Raw genomic sequence first — 14227 nt, forward strand, 5'->3', positions numbered from 1 at the left:
GCTGAGGCTGGGGGGACAGGGCCAGCCTGGCAGCGGGGTGCAGGTGAGTGGCTGAGGGGCTTTGGGGGTGCCCGGGGGGTGCAGCCCAGGAGCCCCACGGGGGCATCTCTCAGCTGGGACACATGATGGTGCTGGGGGACCGGAGACCTGGTGGCTGCGGGAAGCCCCGGTGCCGGTTTGTGCCGTGCTGGGTGCCCCGGTGGCGGTCTCTGCCGTGCCAGAGGAACCCTGGGGCTGGAGGGTGTCTCGGTGCCGTGCCACGGTGGCGTGGTGCCGGTGTCGCTGTCACTGCGGTGCCAATGCCGATGCCGGTCCGGTCCAGGTGCGGTGCGATGCCCGTGTCGGTGCGGTACCGGTGTGGTGCTGGTGCCGGTGTAGGTGCGGTGCCAGTGCGGTGCCGGTGCCGGTGCCAGTGCGGTGCCGGTGCCGGTGTCAGTGCGGTGCCGGTGCCGGTGTAGGTGCGGTACCGGTGCCGGTGTCGGTGCGGTACCGGTGCGGTACCAGTGCGGTGCTGGTTCCGGTGTAGGTGCGGTGCCGCTGCCGGTGCGGTGCCGGTGTAGGTGCGGTGCCGGTGTAGGTGCGGTGCCGGTGCGGTGCCGGTGCCGGTGCCGGTGCGATGCCGGTGCGATGCGGTGCGGTGCCGGTGCGGTGCCGGTGCATTCCTCCCCCTAGGGGTCGGTGTGCCGCGGCGCGGGAGGCGGTGCGGGGGGCGGCTCGCTCCTGCGCACGGCCCGGGACGGCCGGGGCACGGCGGCGGCGGCGGCGGCGGCGGAGGGAGCGGGCACCGCCGCGGGCCGGTGAGTGCGGGCAGGGGGCTCGGCCCGGGGGGACGCGGCCGCGGGCAGCGCTGGGGAAGGGGCGGCCGAGCCCGGCCGGGGGGCTCCTCCTTTTGCAGCCGGCGGGGACCGGTCTGGGCTGCCGGGATGGGGAGGGGAATCCGTGCCCTGCAGCGTTCCGGTGAGTCCCCGGGCTGTCCCCTCCCGTTTGCCGCGGCGTTGGGGTTCCTGCAGCTGGCACCAGCACCCTGCCCTCTGCCCCGTCAGCAGGGTGTCCCCCAGGGATGCCCCTGTAGCCTCAAACGGCTTTGCGGCCCCAGGGACGCTCCTGTGTCCCCCGGTGCCCCCAAAGCTGCCCTTGTGTCCCGCTGTAACCCTGTACCCCAAGGATGTCCCTGTGTCCCCAGCTGGTAAAATCCCATATGAGCCCCCATCTGCCCTTCCAAGGCCTGACCCCCCATCCGGGGTGACTTTCAGGAGGGCCCACATCCCCTCCCTTCTCTGTGGGGCTGGGGGCACATCCAGGAGCCCCCCGAGCTGTCCTGATGCTCACTGTGAGTATCCCCAGCCCTGGCAGGGTGACAGCCTAGCAGTGTGACAGCCTGGCAGTGCCATGGGTGTGGCGGGTGCTGGGGGGCAGCCCCAGGGTGGTGCTGCCTGGGATGGGTGCTGGGGGAAGCCTCGGGGAAGGGGATCCAGGTCCTGCCCAGGGAAGGGATGTCCTCCATCAGGGGGGACACCTGAGTACCCCTCAGGACAGGGCAGTGTGGGTGCCCACAGCTGGGCCCCAGGAGCAGCGGGCAAGCCTGACCCCATCCTCATGTCCCTACAACCCTCCTGCCGCACTGGCCACCACAGCCGGGTGGGGATGTGGCACCCCGAAGGGACAGCACCCTGTTTTGGGGGGACACGTGCGCTCCGAGGGGACGCGTTTGTGTGCCCGGCAGGGACGGGGTTAAGGCCGGGCGGGTTTTGGGGTGCCGGGGTGTCCCCAGCTGGGTACACCCAGGCTGCTCCTCGCACGGGTGACCTCACGCCACTGCCATGGCAACGCTCGTGAAGTCACGGCGAGCGGGGCGGCAGCTCCGAGCCGGGGAGCGGGGCCGGCAGCGCGGGAGGCAGCGCCGCGTCCCCCCCGCTCCCCGCCCGCCCCAGCATGAGCCGTGTCCCCGGCAGCGCCCACGCCTCCGCCTGAGCCCGCGCTGCCCGCCGTGCCCGTGGCACCCCGCCCGAGGTGCCACCATGCTGGTCAAGGAGTACCGCATCTGCATGCCGCTCACCACCGAGGAGGTGAGGGGGCCAGGGGGGTGGCTGCGGGGCTCACAGCCAGGGGATCGGTTCTGCCCTGGGAGGGACGCGGTGACCCCTGTGCTGTGCCCTCGTTGCACGGCTGGTGGCAGGGATGGGATGGGCTCGGGGTGTGCCGTGCCAGGGCCGAGCCGTGCTTTGGGCTGTGGGTGTGGGGACAGCCCGTCGTGGGCACGGTGGCCTCGGGGCACAGCGCCCCACGGCAGCACCGGGCACGGCAGGAGCGGGGGATGGATGCCCGTGGCACGGCAGGGACCATAAACTCCGTCCCTGCTCGGGCACGGAGCCTGGATGCTATCGGCAAACAGCGCTGGCAGCACCCGTGGGCAAAGGTCTCTCCCTGGTGCCTGCTCTTTGGGGAGTGGTGCCCACCCTGGGCAGTGCCATCCCTCCTTGGAAGCACCTGGGGAAGGGTTTAATTCAGGCAGAGCGGGGTGGTAAAATCCTGCTGGTGATTGTGGTGGTGGATGGGATCTTCAGCAGAACAGTCCAACCCTTATTGCACAGCTGCACCCCCAAACACAGATCTACACCCTCATGGCTATATACCTGACACAGGGACATCCAGATACATCATATAGATAATATAACATAGACATTTCTCCCTGGCTTCCATCCCCAAACACACATCAACACCCTCATGGTTATACACCTGACACAGACACATCCAGATACATCATATAGACCACATCATACAGACATTTCTCCCTGGCTTTCATCCCCAAACACAGATCTACACCCTCATGGCTATATGCCTGACACAGGGACATCCAGATATACCATATAGATCGTATAATATAGACATTTCTCCCTGGCTTCCATCCCCAAACACACATCTACACCCTCATGGTCATGTACCTGACACAGACAGGTCCAGATACATCATATAGATAATAATCTATATCAAATATCATACAGATCTTTCTCCCTGGATCCCAGGTAGTTTGCTGAGCAGAAAACCTTCAGGAATTCTGCAAGGCACTGGGAGAGCACAGGGAGAGCAGGATCCAGCCCCTGCCTGGGAGCTGGGACAGCTCAGGGACACGGGAGGTCACACAGGGTGCCCCAGGAACCCCCTGCCCTCTGCACGGCTCAGGCTCTGCCACCCCTTGCTCCGTGCCTCAGTTTCCCCTCTGGGCAGCGTGGCTCAGCCCCCGGGCGGTGTCAGTGGGGCCGGGGGCGCTGAGGGCGGGCTCTGTGCCGGCAGTACCGCGTGGGGCAGCTCTACACCATCAGCAAGCACAGCCACCAGGAGAGCGAGAAGGGCGAGGGCGTGGAGGTGGTGAAGAACGAGCCCCACGAGGACCCCGTGCACGGCCCCGGGCAGTTCACGGAGAAGCGAGTGCACCTCTCCAGGTGAGCCTGGGACCGTGCTGGGGGCAGTGCAGGGGGGCATGGCAGGAGCATCCTCCAAAATCACTGGGGAACGTCTTCGCTGGGTCGTGGACAGGCAGATTCCCAGGGTTACCCCCATTATTTCCTGGGCTCCCTCCATCATTTCCCGGGGTGCCCTCATCTCCTGGGGTCCAGTGATCTTGGGGGGCTGCACTGATCCTGGGGGGCTGCACCCATCCCCCAGGCACCCACCCATCTTCAAGGGCTGTGTGTGTGTCTCCCAGTGGGATCCCCAAATCCTTGCGCCCATCTTTGGGGTGTGCATCCAATTTTGGGAGCTGCCTTTATCTCTCAGGCTGCACCCATCTCCTGGGGTGCTCTGATCTTGGGGGGCTGCACCCATCTTTGGGAGCTTTGGGTCGGCCCATCCTAGGGGTTCACCCCTCTCCAGGGGGCTGCCCTCTTCTCACGGGGTGCACCCACCCCAGGACATGCACCCACCTTGCAGGGGTGCACCCCTGGGTGCTGCTGGGTGCCTGATCTGGGCCTTGGCAGTGCCCTGGCCGCGGGGGTGTCACCGTGGGGCAGCAGCACTGTCCCCATGTCCCCTCAGCTCCTGCGGACACGGGCTGCTCCCCACCAGGAGCTGCTGGTGTGAGACAGGTTATTTTTAGCTGCAGCACTCACGATTCCCCTCTCGCCTGAAATTTATTTATAACCCCTGAAAATTAATCAAAACCCACCTCCCGAGCCCCCAGGGGGCCCGATCCTGCTTGGGGGCTGGGGGGGACAGGAGCACCTGGGGGGCTCAGCCCTGGGGAGGGCAAGGGGTCCTGGGGAAGGGTGAGGGTCCAGGATGGGGGGTGGGTGTTCCTTGGGGAGGGGTCAGGGTGTCTGGGGAGGAGCTGGGGAACCTGAGGGGCACTGGGGTGGAGATGAGGAGTTGGCACAGACCCCTGGGGGTCCTGGAGTACAGGTGAAGGTGCTGGGGAGGTGGCAGGGGTCTCTGGTGGGGGAAGGCTGGGGCACTGGGGAGGGTCCTGGGGAGGTCACAGGGGTCCCTGAGGGTGCTGTGAGGGGCAGGTGATGATCCAGGGGTGTAAAGGAGGGTCCTGGAGAGGTGACAGGGCTCCCTGGGGATGTTCTGAGGTGCAGGTGAGTGTCCCTGGAGACATCCTAGAGTGGAGGTGAGGGTGTATGGTGAGGAGCTGGGGCAGGGGTGAGGGTCCTGGGGAGGTGACAGGGGTCCCTGGGGGTGTCCTGAGGTGCACATGACAGTGTTGGAATACAGATGGAGGTGCTGGGGAGGTGGGAGTGGCTCCTGGGAGAGGTGCTGGGATGCAGATGATGGTCCTGAGGTGCAGGTGAGAGTCTCTGGGGTCGAGGTGAGGGTGCCAGGTAGCAGGTGGGGTTCCTGGGGTGGGAATGGGGATCCCAGAGCCAGGCTGTGCTTGGCAGTGCAGGGCTGGGTGGCACCAGCCGTGTCCTGTTCTGAGGGGGTCTCCTGACATGGTGCCCACAGCAAACTGCCAAGCTGGGCACGGGCAGTGACCCCCCGCATCTTCTACATCACCGAGAAGGCCTGGAACTACTACCCCTACACCATCACAGGTGAGCCTGGCAGGGCATGGGATGGGCACCCTGGGCACCCTGTCCCTGCCCACTGGGTGGGGGCTGCAGGAGCTGCCCCCGGTCTCACTGTTCCCTCTCTCCCCTGTGATATCACCCGGTGATGCCACCCTGTGATGCCAATGTGCCACGGTGTCCCTGCAGAGTACACGGTAAGGGGCTGGCATGGGATGACCTGTGTCCCCCCCAGTAGGTGGCTGGGCAGGGGGCACTGGGGGGGCATTTTTGGGGGTGGGTGTCCTTTGGGATGGACATCGTTTAGGAGTGGGTGTCCATCAGGGTGAGTGTCACCATGGGGGTGGCCCTTGGGTGGATGTCCTTAGGGCTGGGCACCCCTCAGGGTGGGTGTCCCTTGGGGCTCAGATTTCCTTGGAAATGGGAATCCCCTGGAGAGGGGGTCCTTGTGGCTGGGTGTTCCTTGAGGATGAGCATCCTTGGAGGTGGGTGTCCCTCAGGGCTGGGTGGTCCCTCAGGATCGGTGTCCCTGGACTGCACATCTTTTGGGTGTGGGGTGTCCCTCGGGGTGGGGTGTCCCTGGGAGTGGTGTCCCTCGGGGCACAGCTGACAGCCACTCCCTGCAGTGCTCCTTCCTGCCCAAGTTCTCCATCTACATCGAGACCAAGTACGAGGACAACTGCGGGGACAGCGAGAATGTGAGTGAGCAGCGCAGCTGAGAACTGCCAAACTCATCACCTCATGACTTGTGGCCCGTGTCACTCATCCTCCCTCCCCTCCCCAGATCTTCCACAGTGACAAAATCCTTGGTGACCACGAGGTCTCTTTCCTGGACATCGCCTACGATGAGATCCCTGAGCGCTACTACCGCAGCCTGGAGGTACCAGGGCTGGGGACCAGGGAGCTCCTTGAGCCACTCCCTTGTCTCCTGTCCCGAGAGAGGGAACTCACGACCCTGATGTTCCCCATCCCCCCAGGACCCCCGTTTCTTCAGCTCGGCCAAGACGGGCCGGGGGCCGCTGCGGGAGGGCTGGCGCCAGCACACCAAGCCCATCATGTGCTCCTACAAACTGGTGAGCGTCAAGTTCGAGGTGTGGGGGCTGCAGACACGCGTGGAGCAGTTCGTGCACAAGGTGAGGGGGGCCAAGGGGGGCTGGGGGGCATTGGGGGGGCAGTGACAGGGTGCTGACCCCCATGGGGTTGCAGGTGATCCGGGACATCCTGCTGATCGGGCACCGGCAGGCTTTCGCCTGGGTGGACGAGTGGTGCGGTGAGTCCGAGGGGGCACACGGTGGGGAGGGGGCACACAGTGCCCATGGAGGTAGGGGCTGCAGGGCAGACTGCTGATGCCACTGACCCCACCACAGCTCCTGCTCCTCCTCTGCCTGTGCTGCTGCCTGCACTGCCTGTGCTGCCTATGCTGCCTGCACTGCCTGCATTCCCTGCACTGCCTGCACTGCCTGTGCTGCCTATGCTGCCTGCACTGCCTGCATTCCCTGCACTGCCTGCATTCCCTGCACTGCCTGCACTGCCTGTGCTTCCAGCTCACCCCTGCCTGCACACGCCCCCCTGCACCCCTTGGGGAGGATGGGCAGAGGGGTCCCAGCACCCTGCCTGTGCTGCCTGCACCCCCATTCTGGCAGGGACACGCGCTGCCACGTGCGGGCACGGGGACGGGAGCCCCGGGTTTGGTGACATCTGGCAGTGGGTGCCAGGCCATCCCGGTGAGTGGCTCTCTGCCTTCCAGACATGTCCCTGGAAGAGGTCCGGGCCTTCGAGACTCAGATGCAAGTGGCCACAAACCAAAAGCTGGGGAGCCAGCACCCCTAAGCCCCTCTGCCTGCCGGGGACAGACACCCCGGAGCCCGCCTCGCTGCCTGGGGGTGGGTGCAGGCAGGGGGGCTTGTGCCCCCCCGCACCCCGCGGTGGAGTGTGCCCCCTTCCCAGCTGCCCTCCCTGCGTGTCCCCTGCCTGCGCTGCCTGTGTCACCTGCCCATCCCTTGCCGCCTGCTGTCTGGGCTGGCGCTGGAGCTGGGGAGCTGGCTGCACTGCCCAGCATCCCCTTCCCTGCCCGTCCCCCTGTCCCCTCCTGTCCCCCAGCTCGGTGGGGAGGCGCAGGCTGCCCGGGATGAGGGGTGCCGGAGGCGGCCGTGCCGAGCGGCCCCAAGCGCGGCTGTGCTCGGCAGGGATGACCATGGAGGAGGTGCGGCGCTACGAGCAGGAGACGCAGGAGGCCACCAACGAGCTCATCGGCCTGGTGCCACCGGCCATCTCGGTCAGCGAGGTGGGGCAGCCCACGGCCACGCACTCGGCCCCTGCCAGCGCCCCCTCCACTCCCCTCAGCGACGAGGCCCCCGAGTTCCTGGCTCCCCCCAAGACTCGCCCAAGGAAGAAGTCGGCTCCGGAGACCCTGACGCTGCCCGCGCTGCGGGAACGCGCTGGCGCCGAGTGACGCCGGCAGTGCCGCTCCGTGCCGGACTGTGCCAGCTCTGCCGGCCCAGGTGCAGAGCCCAGGGAGGGACCCGGAGCCGCTGCCAGGGCGCTGGCAGCCCTGGGGTGTGCTGGCCTCCCTGAGCCACCGTGGGTGCCCACTCGGGTCAGTGCCAGCACTGCCACGCCAGACCCGCTGGCTGCACCAGGAGCGGACGCCAGGCCAGTGCGGGCCCCCGGCAGCGTCGGGCGATGCCGCGGGAGCTGCTTCCCTCGACTCCACCCGCCCCGGTGTCCCCAAGGGCCACCGAGGCTGGCAAGCAGTGGGGAGGTGAGAGCTGGTGCCCATTTGCCGTGGCCGGGCTGGTGGCCGGTGCCAGGCTGGAGCAGTGCCCTGCAGGGTAGGCACCAGCATGGAGGCACAGTGAGGGTGACAGTGACAGTGACAGCCACGACTGGGGCTCCCCACTGGACCCCAAGGGGCTGCACGGCCCCATGCACGGCTGGTCCCATAGTCAGGGTCCCCTTTGCTGTCCCTCCAGAGGCCGTGGCTGCTCGAGGGGGCTGGGGTGGGCTCAGCCCCTCGTTTTCTTTAGGGAAACAAAGGCCTTTTTGGAAATAAAGCTCGAGACACGGCAGCTGGTTGCTGGTAGTGATTTATTTGGTGCTGGGGAAGGGTGCCATGCCTGTGCTGGGGTGCTGCATCCCCCAGGCCTCTACGTGTGCAGTGAGGGATTTCTGGATGGCTGATCCCAGGATGTGGAGGGTCCTGGACGGGCAGCGAGGCTCTGGGGGTCAGGTGGTCAGGGCAGGCAGGAATCAGCCCAGCCCTGGGGCAATGCCCCCAGCCACAGCAGCAGCACTGGGCTCTCCTCCCTGCCAGCCATCATCATCCTCCAGCTCCTCAGCCCCTGGCACAGCCTCTGCTCCCAGCAGGGCGATGTAGTGGGAGCTGCAGTAGACGGGGGGTTTGTTGGGGCTCGAGTAGACCTGCTCGGGCCGCAGGGAGGCAAAGGGGTTGCTGGCATAACCCACAATGTGCATCTCCAGCTCCACCAGGATCTGCAGGGAGGCCTTCAGCTCCTGCTCACTGCCAGAAGAGAGGACAGGCACGGTGAGTGGGTGTCTGTGCCGGCTCAGCGGGCTGCGGGTGGGCTGTGCTCACCTGTACACGGTGAAGAGCACGGGCAGGCGATAGTCCCGCAGCAGCAGCAGGGTGGGCAGCCAGCCCGCCAGCAGGTCTGGGCAGGCATGGAAACCTGTGGGGACACAGCCATGAGGATTCCACCCCTTTCCCATCCCATCCTGACCCCCGGGAAAGCCGGCTCCAACTGCATCCACTCTGTGCTGGACACCCCAAGCATGCAGTGAGTTTGGCAGCCCTCAGCAAGGTGGGGTCTGGCTTCTCTCAGCAAGGTGAGGCACCCCAAACTCTGTGTCCTGGGCTAAGCCACAGCACTGAGACTTGAAGGGAAGGATCCATTTCACCTGCAGGTGGGTGACACAGGCAGGACAGAGTGCCTGGTGGGAAGACAAGGCAGCCATGTCCCAGGGGGTCCCCCCAGCTCACTGTTGTGCCTTGGTGCAAAGCCCTGAGCATGTCCCAGGCCAGCTTCAGGCCCAGCCACAGGTGCTGCCAGGGTGCTCAGTGTGGTCCCTGAGCCCATGTGCCCTGTGGATGTCCCTATCCCTGCAGTGGGGTGTGAGGGTCCGACCCCTCCATGGCACAGGCACTCACCTGGGTGAAAGCCCACCACCAGGTCAGGAGGGGCAGCCAGTTTGGTCTCCACGTGGCTTTCCCAGAAGTCGTGGTAGAGCCCCTTGTAGCTGCTGAGATAGACTTTTCCCCGGGGCGCCAGCGTGGTCAGGGGTGGCCTCATGATGGGTCCGTCCACCACGTCCACGCCCACCATGACCATCTCCATGCCCTGGTGCCCCGGGAACATGCGCGTCAGCTCGTCGTAGTCCGTCAGGCGCGTGTTGAGGGTCTCCACGTGGGAAGCCCCCACCACGTGCACAGTGAGGGGCCTGGTGAGGGGGTCGATGCCGAAGAGCCGCAGTCCCAGGCCAATGGTGAGCGGCCGCGAGTGGAAGTCGGTGACCAGGCGCCGGATGGATTCCCGCAGCTCCGCGTCCTCCGGCCGCGGCTTCCCGGCGTTGGCCCACAGCAGGGTCATGTAGCGCCCGGCCACGATGGCACCCAGCTTCTCCTCCAGCTGCTCCTGCATGGAGAACCAGTCCTCCCAGCCCTTCACGTCCCGGGCAGGTTTTGTCCAGGTGTCCGTGGGAAAGGGGATGTCTCCTGCGGGGTCAGGACGGTACAGCGGTGGTGCCACAGCCCAGGCTGCCTGTCCCACTTGTGCTGTGGGAGAATGGACACCACATCCCACCACAGAACCTGTGCAGCCCGAGATGGGGATCCTAGGGGGATACATGCCTCACCTGTGAAGATGAGCCACTCCACCAGCCGGTCCAGTGCCACCAGCTTCAGCTTCTTGCAGAACTTCTTGTGCAGCGGCCAGTTGGCACGCTGGCACGCCACACCACAGTAGTACACATTTTGGCACCTGGGCACACAGGCAGAATGCCCAGCCATGGGGAGGGAGGGCACGATCCAGCCCACCCAGCCTGGTTCCCTGCCACCCCCTCTCAGAGCTGTGTCACTGTTCCTAGGGGTGCCCAGTGGCTGGAGGTGGGCACTGGGGTCAGACACCGCTCACTTCACCCCAGCCAGCAGGCTGGAAGTGAGGGATGGGTCCATCCCTGTGCCACCAGACCATCTCCCCACCATACCTCTTGCAACGCCGGAGGCTCTTGGGGTCCGGGAGGGCATCAGGGAGCTTCTTGCACTCAACACAAAACTTGAAGGTGTCTTCCATCTTCTGGAACATGTCAAAATACGTCCGGATGCCAAAATCGCTGCCGCTCTTCCTCCCATCCATGGCAGATCTGCAGAGGGTGAGCAGAATCCAGCCGGCTGCCACAAAGGTGGGGCTCATATCCTCTGAGGCTGCCAAGTCTTTTAGCTCCAGGCAGGAGCATCCTGGCCTGGGTGGGGACAGGGAGCCAGGCACTCTGGAGGGGTCCACCCAGGAGCCCATCAGAGCTCCCGGTGGGCTAAGCCGGAAGGGTGGGATGAGCCATGGGAGCTGCTCCAGCTGCTGGGGGCCACAGGGGATGCTCTTCCCGGGGAAGGGGGTGGGGAACAGGCACCCATGGGTGCTCACTCACTTGTAGTCCTCATAGCTCTTCATGTTGAGCTTCTGCAGGATGACGTGGGACAGCCCCGGCACGTTGCGGTCCATGGCCTGGAAGCCCAGCGAGTCCACGTCTGGAGCCCTCGCCGCTGGCTCCTCCGGGGCCTTCTTGGAGCGGCCGGTTGTAGGGGCAGCGCCTGCGTTTGGCTGGGCCGGGGCGGCTGCAAGAGAGAGAGGTGCGGGCGAGGAGGCCGCTCCGGCGGTCCCGGGGTGCTGCCGGGGTCCCCCGCGCCGCCCGTGGCCCCCACGGCGCCTCCCGCCCGCCATCCCGCTCCTGTCCCGGCAGGAGATCCCGGGCAGTCCCGGCACCCGCCCCGTCCCGTCCCGCGGCGGGGCTCAAATGTCAGCCCCCGGGAGCCGGCGGTGCAGACGGCCGTGGCCCCTCGGAATCAGATAGCGGAGCTATTCTGGGCATCCCCTCCCCGGGAACGGGCCAACCCGCTCCGGGGGTCCGGCTCCCGCCCCAAAAGCCGCGCTGGTGGCAGTGGCGTGCCCCAAAACCCTGTAGCAAACACTGTAAACCTTCGGGGGGCTGCCCAAACCCCTGGGACCCGTCTGTGACCGTAGGGACACAAAGTCATTGCCCCACACCCTCGCCATAGCGACCCCACCCCAGCCTGGCCCGTCCCAGCGCCTCAGGGCTCCCAGCGGGGTGTGAGGGAGTGCCTGGGTGGGCACCACAGCCTGTGCCAGCCGGGGCGAGACCAGCAGTGGGCTCTGGGATGCAGAGCCGAGCACACCAGGCTGCAAAGGGGGACATGGTGGCCGGAGGGCACCGCCCGCTCACACAGGACGGCTCGGGGGGCCCCGGCCACACCGGGGGCTGGTGAGGGCTGCCCACACCCATCATGGCGGCGGCCGCGGCCTCACGGGCACGCCCCCAACACTCGGGGCTGGGCCGGGGTCCCGCGAGGTTTCGGGGGCCTGCGGGAGCCGCCGCGTCGCTGTGGTGACGGGACGCGAGCCCTCCGCCGAGTCGGGCAGGCCGCAGGTTCGAGCCCCGGCGCCGCACGGTGCCCCAGCTGGCTCCCGGTGAGGGGCTGCAGGATCCCCCCGGGGCGGGAGGGCCTCCAGAGCTGTGGGTGAGGGGCTGCAAGACCATTCTGGGGCAGGAGAGCTTAGAGCTTCCAGGCCCGTGGGCGAGGAGCTCTCGAGCCAGCAGAGCGCCTAGGCCCGGGGCTCGGGGGCTGTAGGTGCACCCCAGGTCGGGAAAACCCCCGGGACCATCGGTGAGGGGCTGCAGGACCGTTCTGGGGCAGGAGAACCGCCAGGCCCATGGCTGAGGGGCTCTGCAGACCCCCAGGACTGTGGGTGAGGGGCTGCAGGAGTGTTCTGGGGCAGGAGAACCGCCAGGCCCAGGGCTGAGGGGCTGCAGGACCCACCAGGGTGAGAGGAGCCCCGAGCCCATCAACGCTGCCCTGAGGGAGCTGCCAGGCTGTGGGGGTGTGAGGCAAGGGGGCCGTGGGGAGCCCTGAGGGAATCCTGAGGGTTTCACAAACCTGAGGAGCAGAAGGACCCAGGTCCCCACAGCATTAGAGCCGTGAGGGGACGGCTGGTGGCCGCCAGCCTTTGGCCCATGGGGTCACCGTTAACGTAAAAAGGGAGTATAAGAGAGCCAGGGATGTACTGGGAGCCGAGAGCAGCCTGGCACAACAAACCTTTCCTGGGAGCAGCAGCTGGGTGAAGCTTACAGAGATGGATAATTTTCACATTACATTTTTCCCAGTCCTCCCCCTGCACCTCGTGAGAGATTCGTCACTGCCAAAGCCCTGCACATTCAATGGTGTTTTGACAGCCAAGCCCTGAATAGCGCTTGCAGCCCGCACTGCTGTGTCCTGCAGAGGTATCTGGGAGAGGAATGGAGCAGTTTCATGTTTCTTTCCTCATTCTTTCTCCTGCAGAGCTGAGGAGGTCCCTGCGGGGCTGACTGGTGGGAAGGAGCCTGCTGCTGAAAGCTCTTCCCAGTATGTCACAGCCAATACCAGTACAGATCACGGTCGTGAGTGCACAGGACCTGGTAAAGTTCTGAAAATATCTCTACTCATTTAATAAACAAGGCCAGAGCAATTCTGTGTGCACAAGGATCCCCTGTGAGAGCAGGCAGGGGTGATAAGGCTAAAGGAAGGAGTGGTGGGAGTATCAGAGGTTCAGCAATGCCACACTGTGGCTTCCTCCTCCCTGCTGAGAAGTTCACACAGAGGAAAAATCTTATGAGGCACATAAATTGGGGAGCACACTTCCCTAGCAGCTGGCCAGAGATACTGGGGTGAAATGCACCTCTCTGCCTCCTCTAACTATATGGAAATGCAGGTTTTTTAAACAGAACACAGCAAAAATGTGATCAGTGAGACAAAAACCTGTGGAAGGACCTCACCTTGGGTGTAAAGCCAGATTTTCATCTCAGCTCCAGCTGTTTAAATCATATTGAAAGCAATAGGGTGGCTCTGGTTCTAAAAAGGCAGTGGATCCAGTTCAAGGCTATGAGCTGGTGCCAATCAAACCACCACTGCTGTGATTTCCATGTGATGCACCTGGCTGTCCCTAAAGTCTTCCAGAGGAACTGGCATTTGCGAGGGAATGTGGAGGAGAAGCTCAGCTCCTGCTGCAAGCAGAAAAAATGCAAATCCCTGCTTCTGCTCCAGCAGCAGACAGAAAAAGCAATCCAAAAGCACCTGCTTGAGGCTTTCACATTGTAGTATTGAAGTACCTCTTACACTGATGGATTCAGCAAACAGCAGCTTAGGTGAGATATGAGGTGAGAGGAGGATAAACAATGCTGGGGAGAACAGGCTACTGGATTGATTGCATCTGGAATGTTGCTTTGTGCTTCTGATTGCTCCACCGTGAGAAAGGGCTGTACAAGGGAGGGGGGGGTTACAAAAGGGCAATAATCACAGCAACAGGATGAAAAAAAACCCGGCTGTAAGAATGTGGAATCCACTTCTGGCTATAAGTGTGGAATCTGCTTAATTAGAGGCAATGTAGAGAAGGATGAGAGAGGAGTCTGGGATAATTAATGGTACAGGGAAAGGTTAATTGGATTCTTCTCTTTAGCCATTCATGGGATGTATGCTCAAGGAGACAGTGAGAAGGGCTGAAAATTAAAACCAAGTGAAAGAGATCTCTTTTTGTACAAGAACCAGCATGGAGCTAATTACCCCAGTGACAGGGAGAGAGGGAGCTGAGGGCGGGTTAGGCATCCCTGTGGCCCAGCACTAAGGAAAAGCTGGGTTTGGGTACAATGGCCCTTGTGTTCAGCCACTTCTCTGTGGATTGAGAGCTAAACTGTGTTTCTGCTGCAGGGAGCCCTTTGGTACCTGCTGCCCAGCCCTTCCTGTGCTGTGGGGGTGCCCAGTGCTGCCGCTGTGGGTCCCCAGTGCCATGTGCTGTGCCCTCACTGTCCCTCTCCAGCCCTGTTTAAGCCCCTCTGTTTAGACATTTGAAATTCAAAGTAAAATCTGAATCTCCTCATCTCTGATTAAAGCAAGTGGTATGAAGGTGGTGTAACAACAAATTGCAAAGCTCCCTAAGAGCTTG

At 64.0% G+C, this 14227-nt stretch overlaps 2 protein-coding genes across 2 annotated transcripts; one reads left to right on the forward strand and one right to left on the reverse strand.

The window, feature by feature from the left end:
- The first annotated feature begins 744 nt into the window (after window positions 1-744).
- Window positions 745-8071, forward strand: LOC132081174 (cytoplasmic phosphatidylinositol transfer protein 1-like). The gene is made up of 10 exons (XM_059484716.1): window positions 745-797; window positions 1953-2066; window positions 3292-3440; window positions 4942-5030; window positions 5193-5200; window positions 5630-5701; window positions 5788-5883; window positions 5981-6136; window positions 6210-6273; window positions 7190-8071. Exons 2-10 carry the CDS (start codon window positions 2019-2021, stop codon window positions 7453-7455), a joined length of 948 nt encoding a protein of 315 aa, XP_059340699.1. The 5' UTR covers window positions 745-797; window positions 1953-2018; the 3' UTR covers window positions 7456-8071.
- A 2-nt stretch (window positions 8072-8073) lies between these two features.
- Window positions 8074-11008, reverse strand: MSS51 (MSS51 mitochondrial translational activator). The gene is made up of 6 exons (XM_059484717.1): window positions 10665-11008; window positions 10227-10382; window positions 9876-10000; window positions 9172-9735; window positions 8599-8692; window positions 8074-8523 (listed from the first exon to the last, which is right to left on the reverse strand). The coding sequence occupies exons 1-6, from the start codon at window positions 10955-10957 to the stop codon at window positions 8253-8255; spliced, it is 1503 nt and encodes a 500-aa protein (XP_059340700.1). The 5' UTR covers window positions 10958-11008; the 3' UTR covers window positions 8074-8252.
- Between the last annotated feature and the right edge of the window lie 3219 nt (window positions 11009-14227).

The sequence above is a fragment of the Ammospiza nelsoni genome, chromosome 17 (assembly GCF_027579445.1).
Source record: "Ammospiza nelsoni isolate bAmmNel1 chromosome 17, bAmmNel1.pri, whole genome shotgun sequence".
Taxonomy (NCBI): Eukaryota; Metazoa; Chordata; class Aves; order Passeriformes; family Passerellidae; genus Ammospiza; species Ammospiza nelsoni.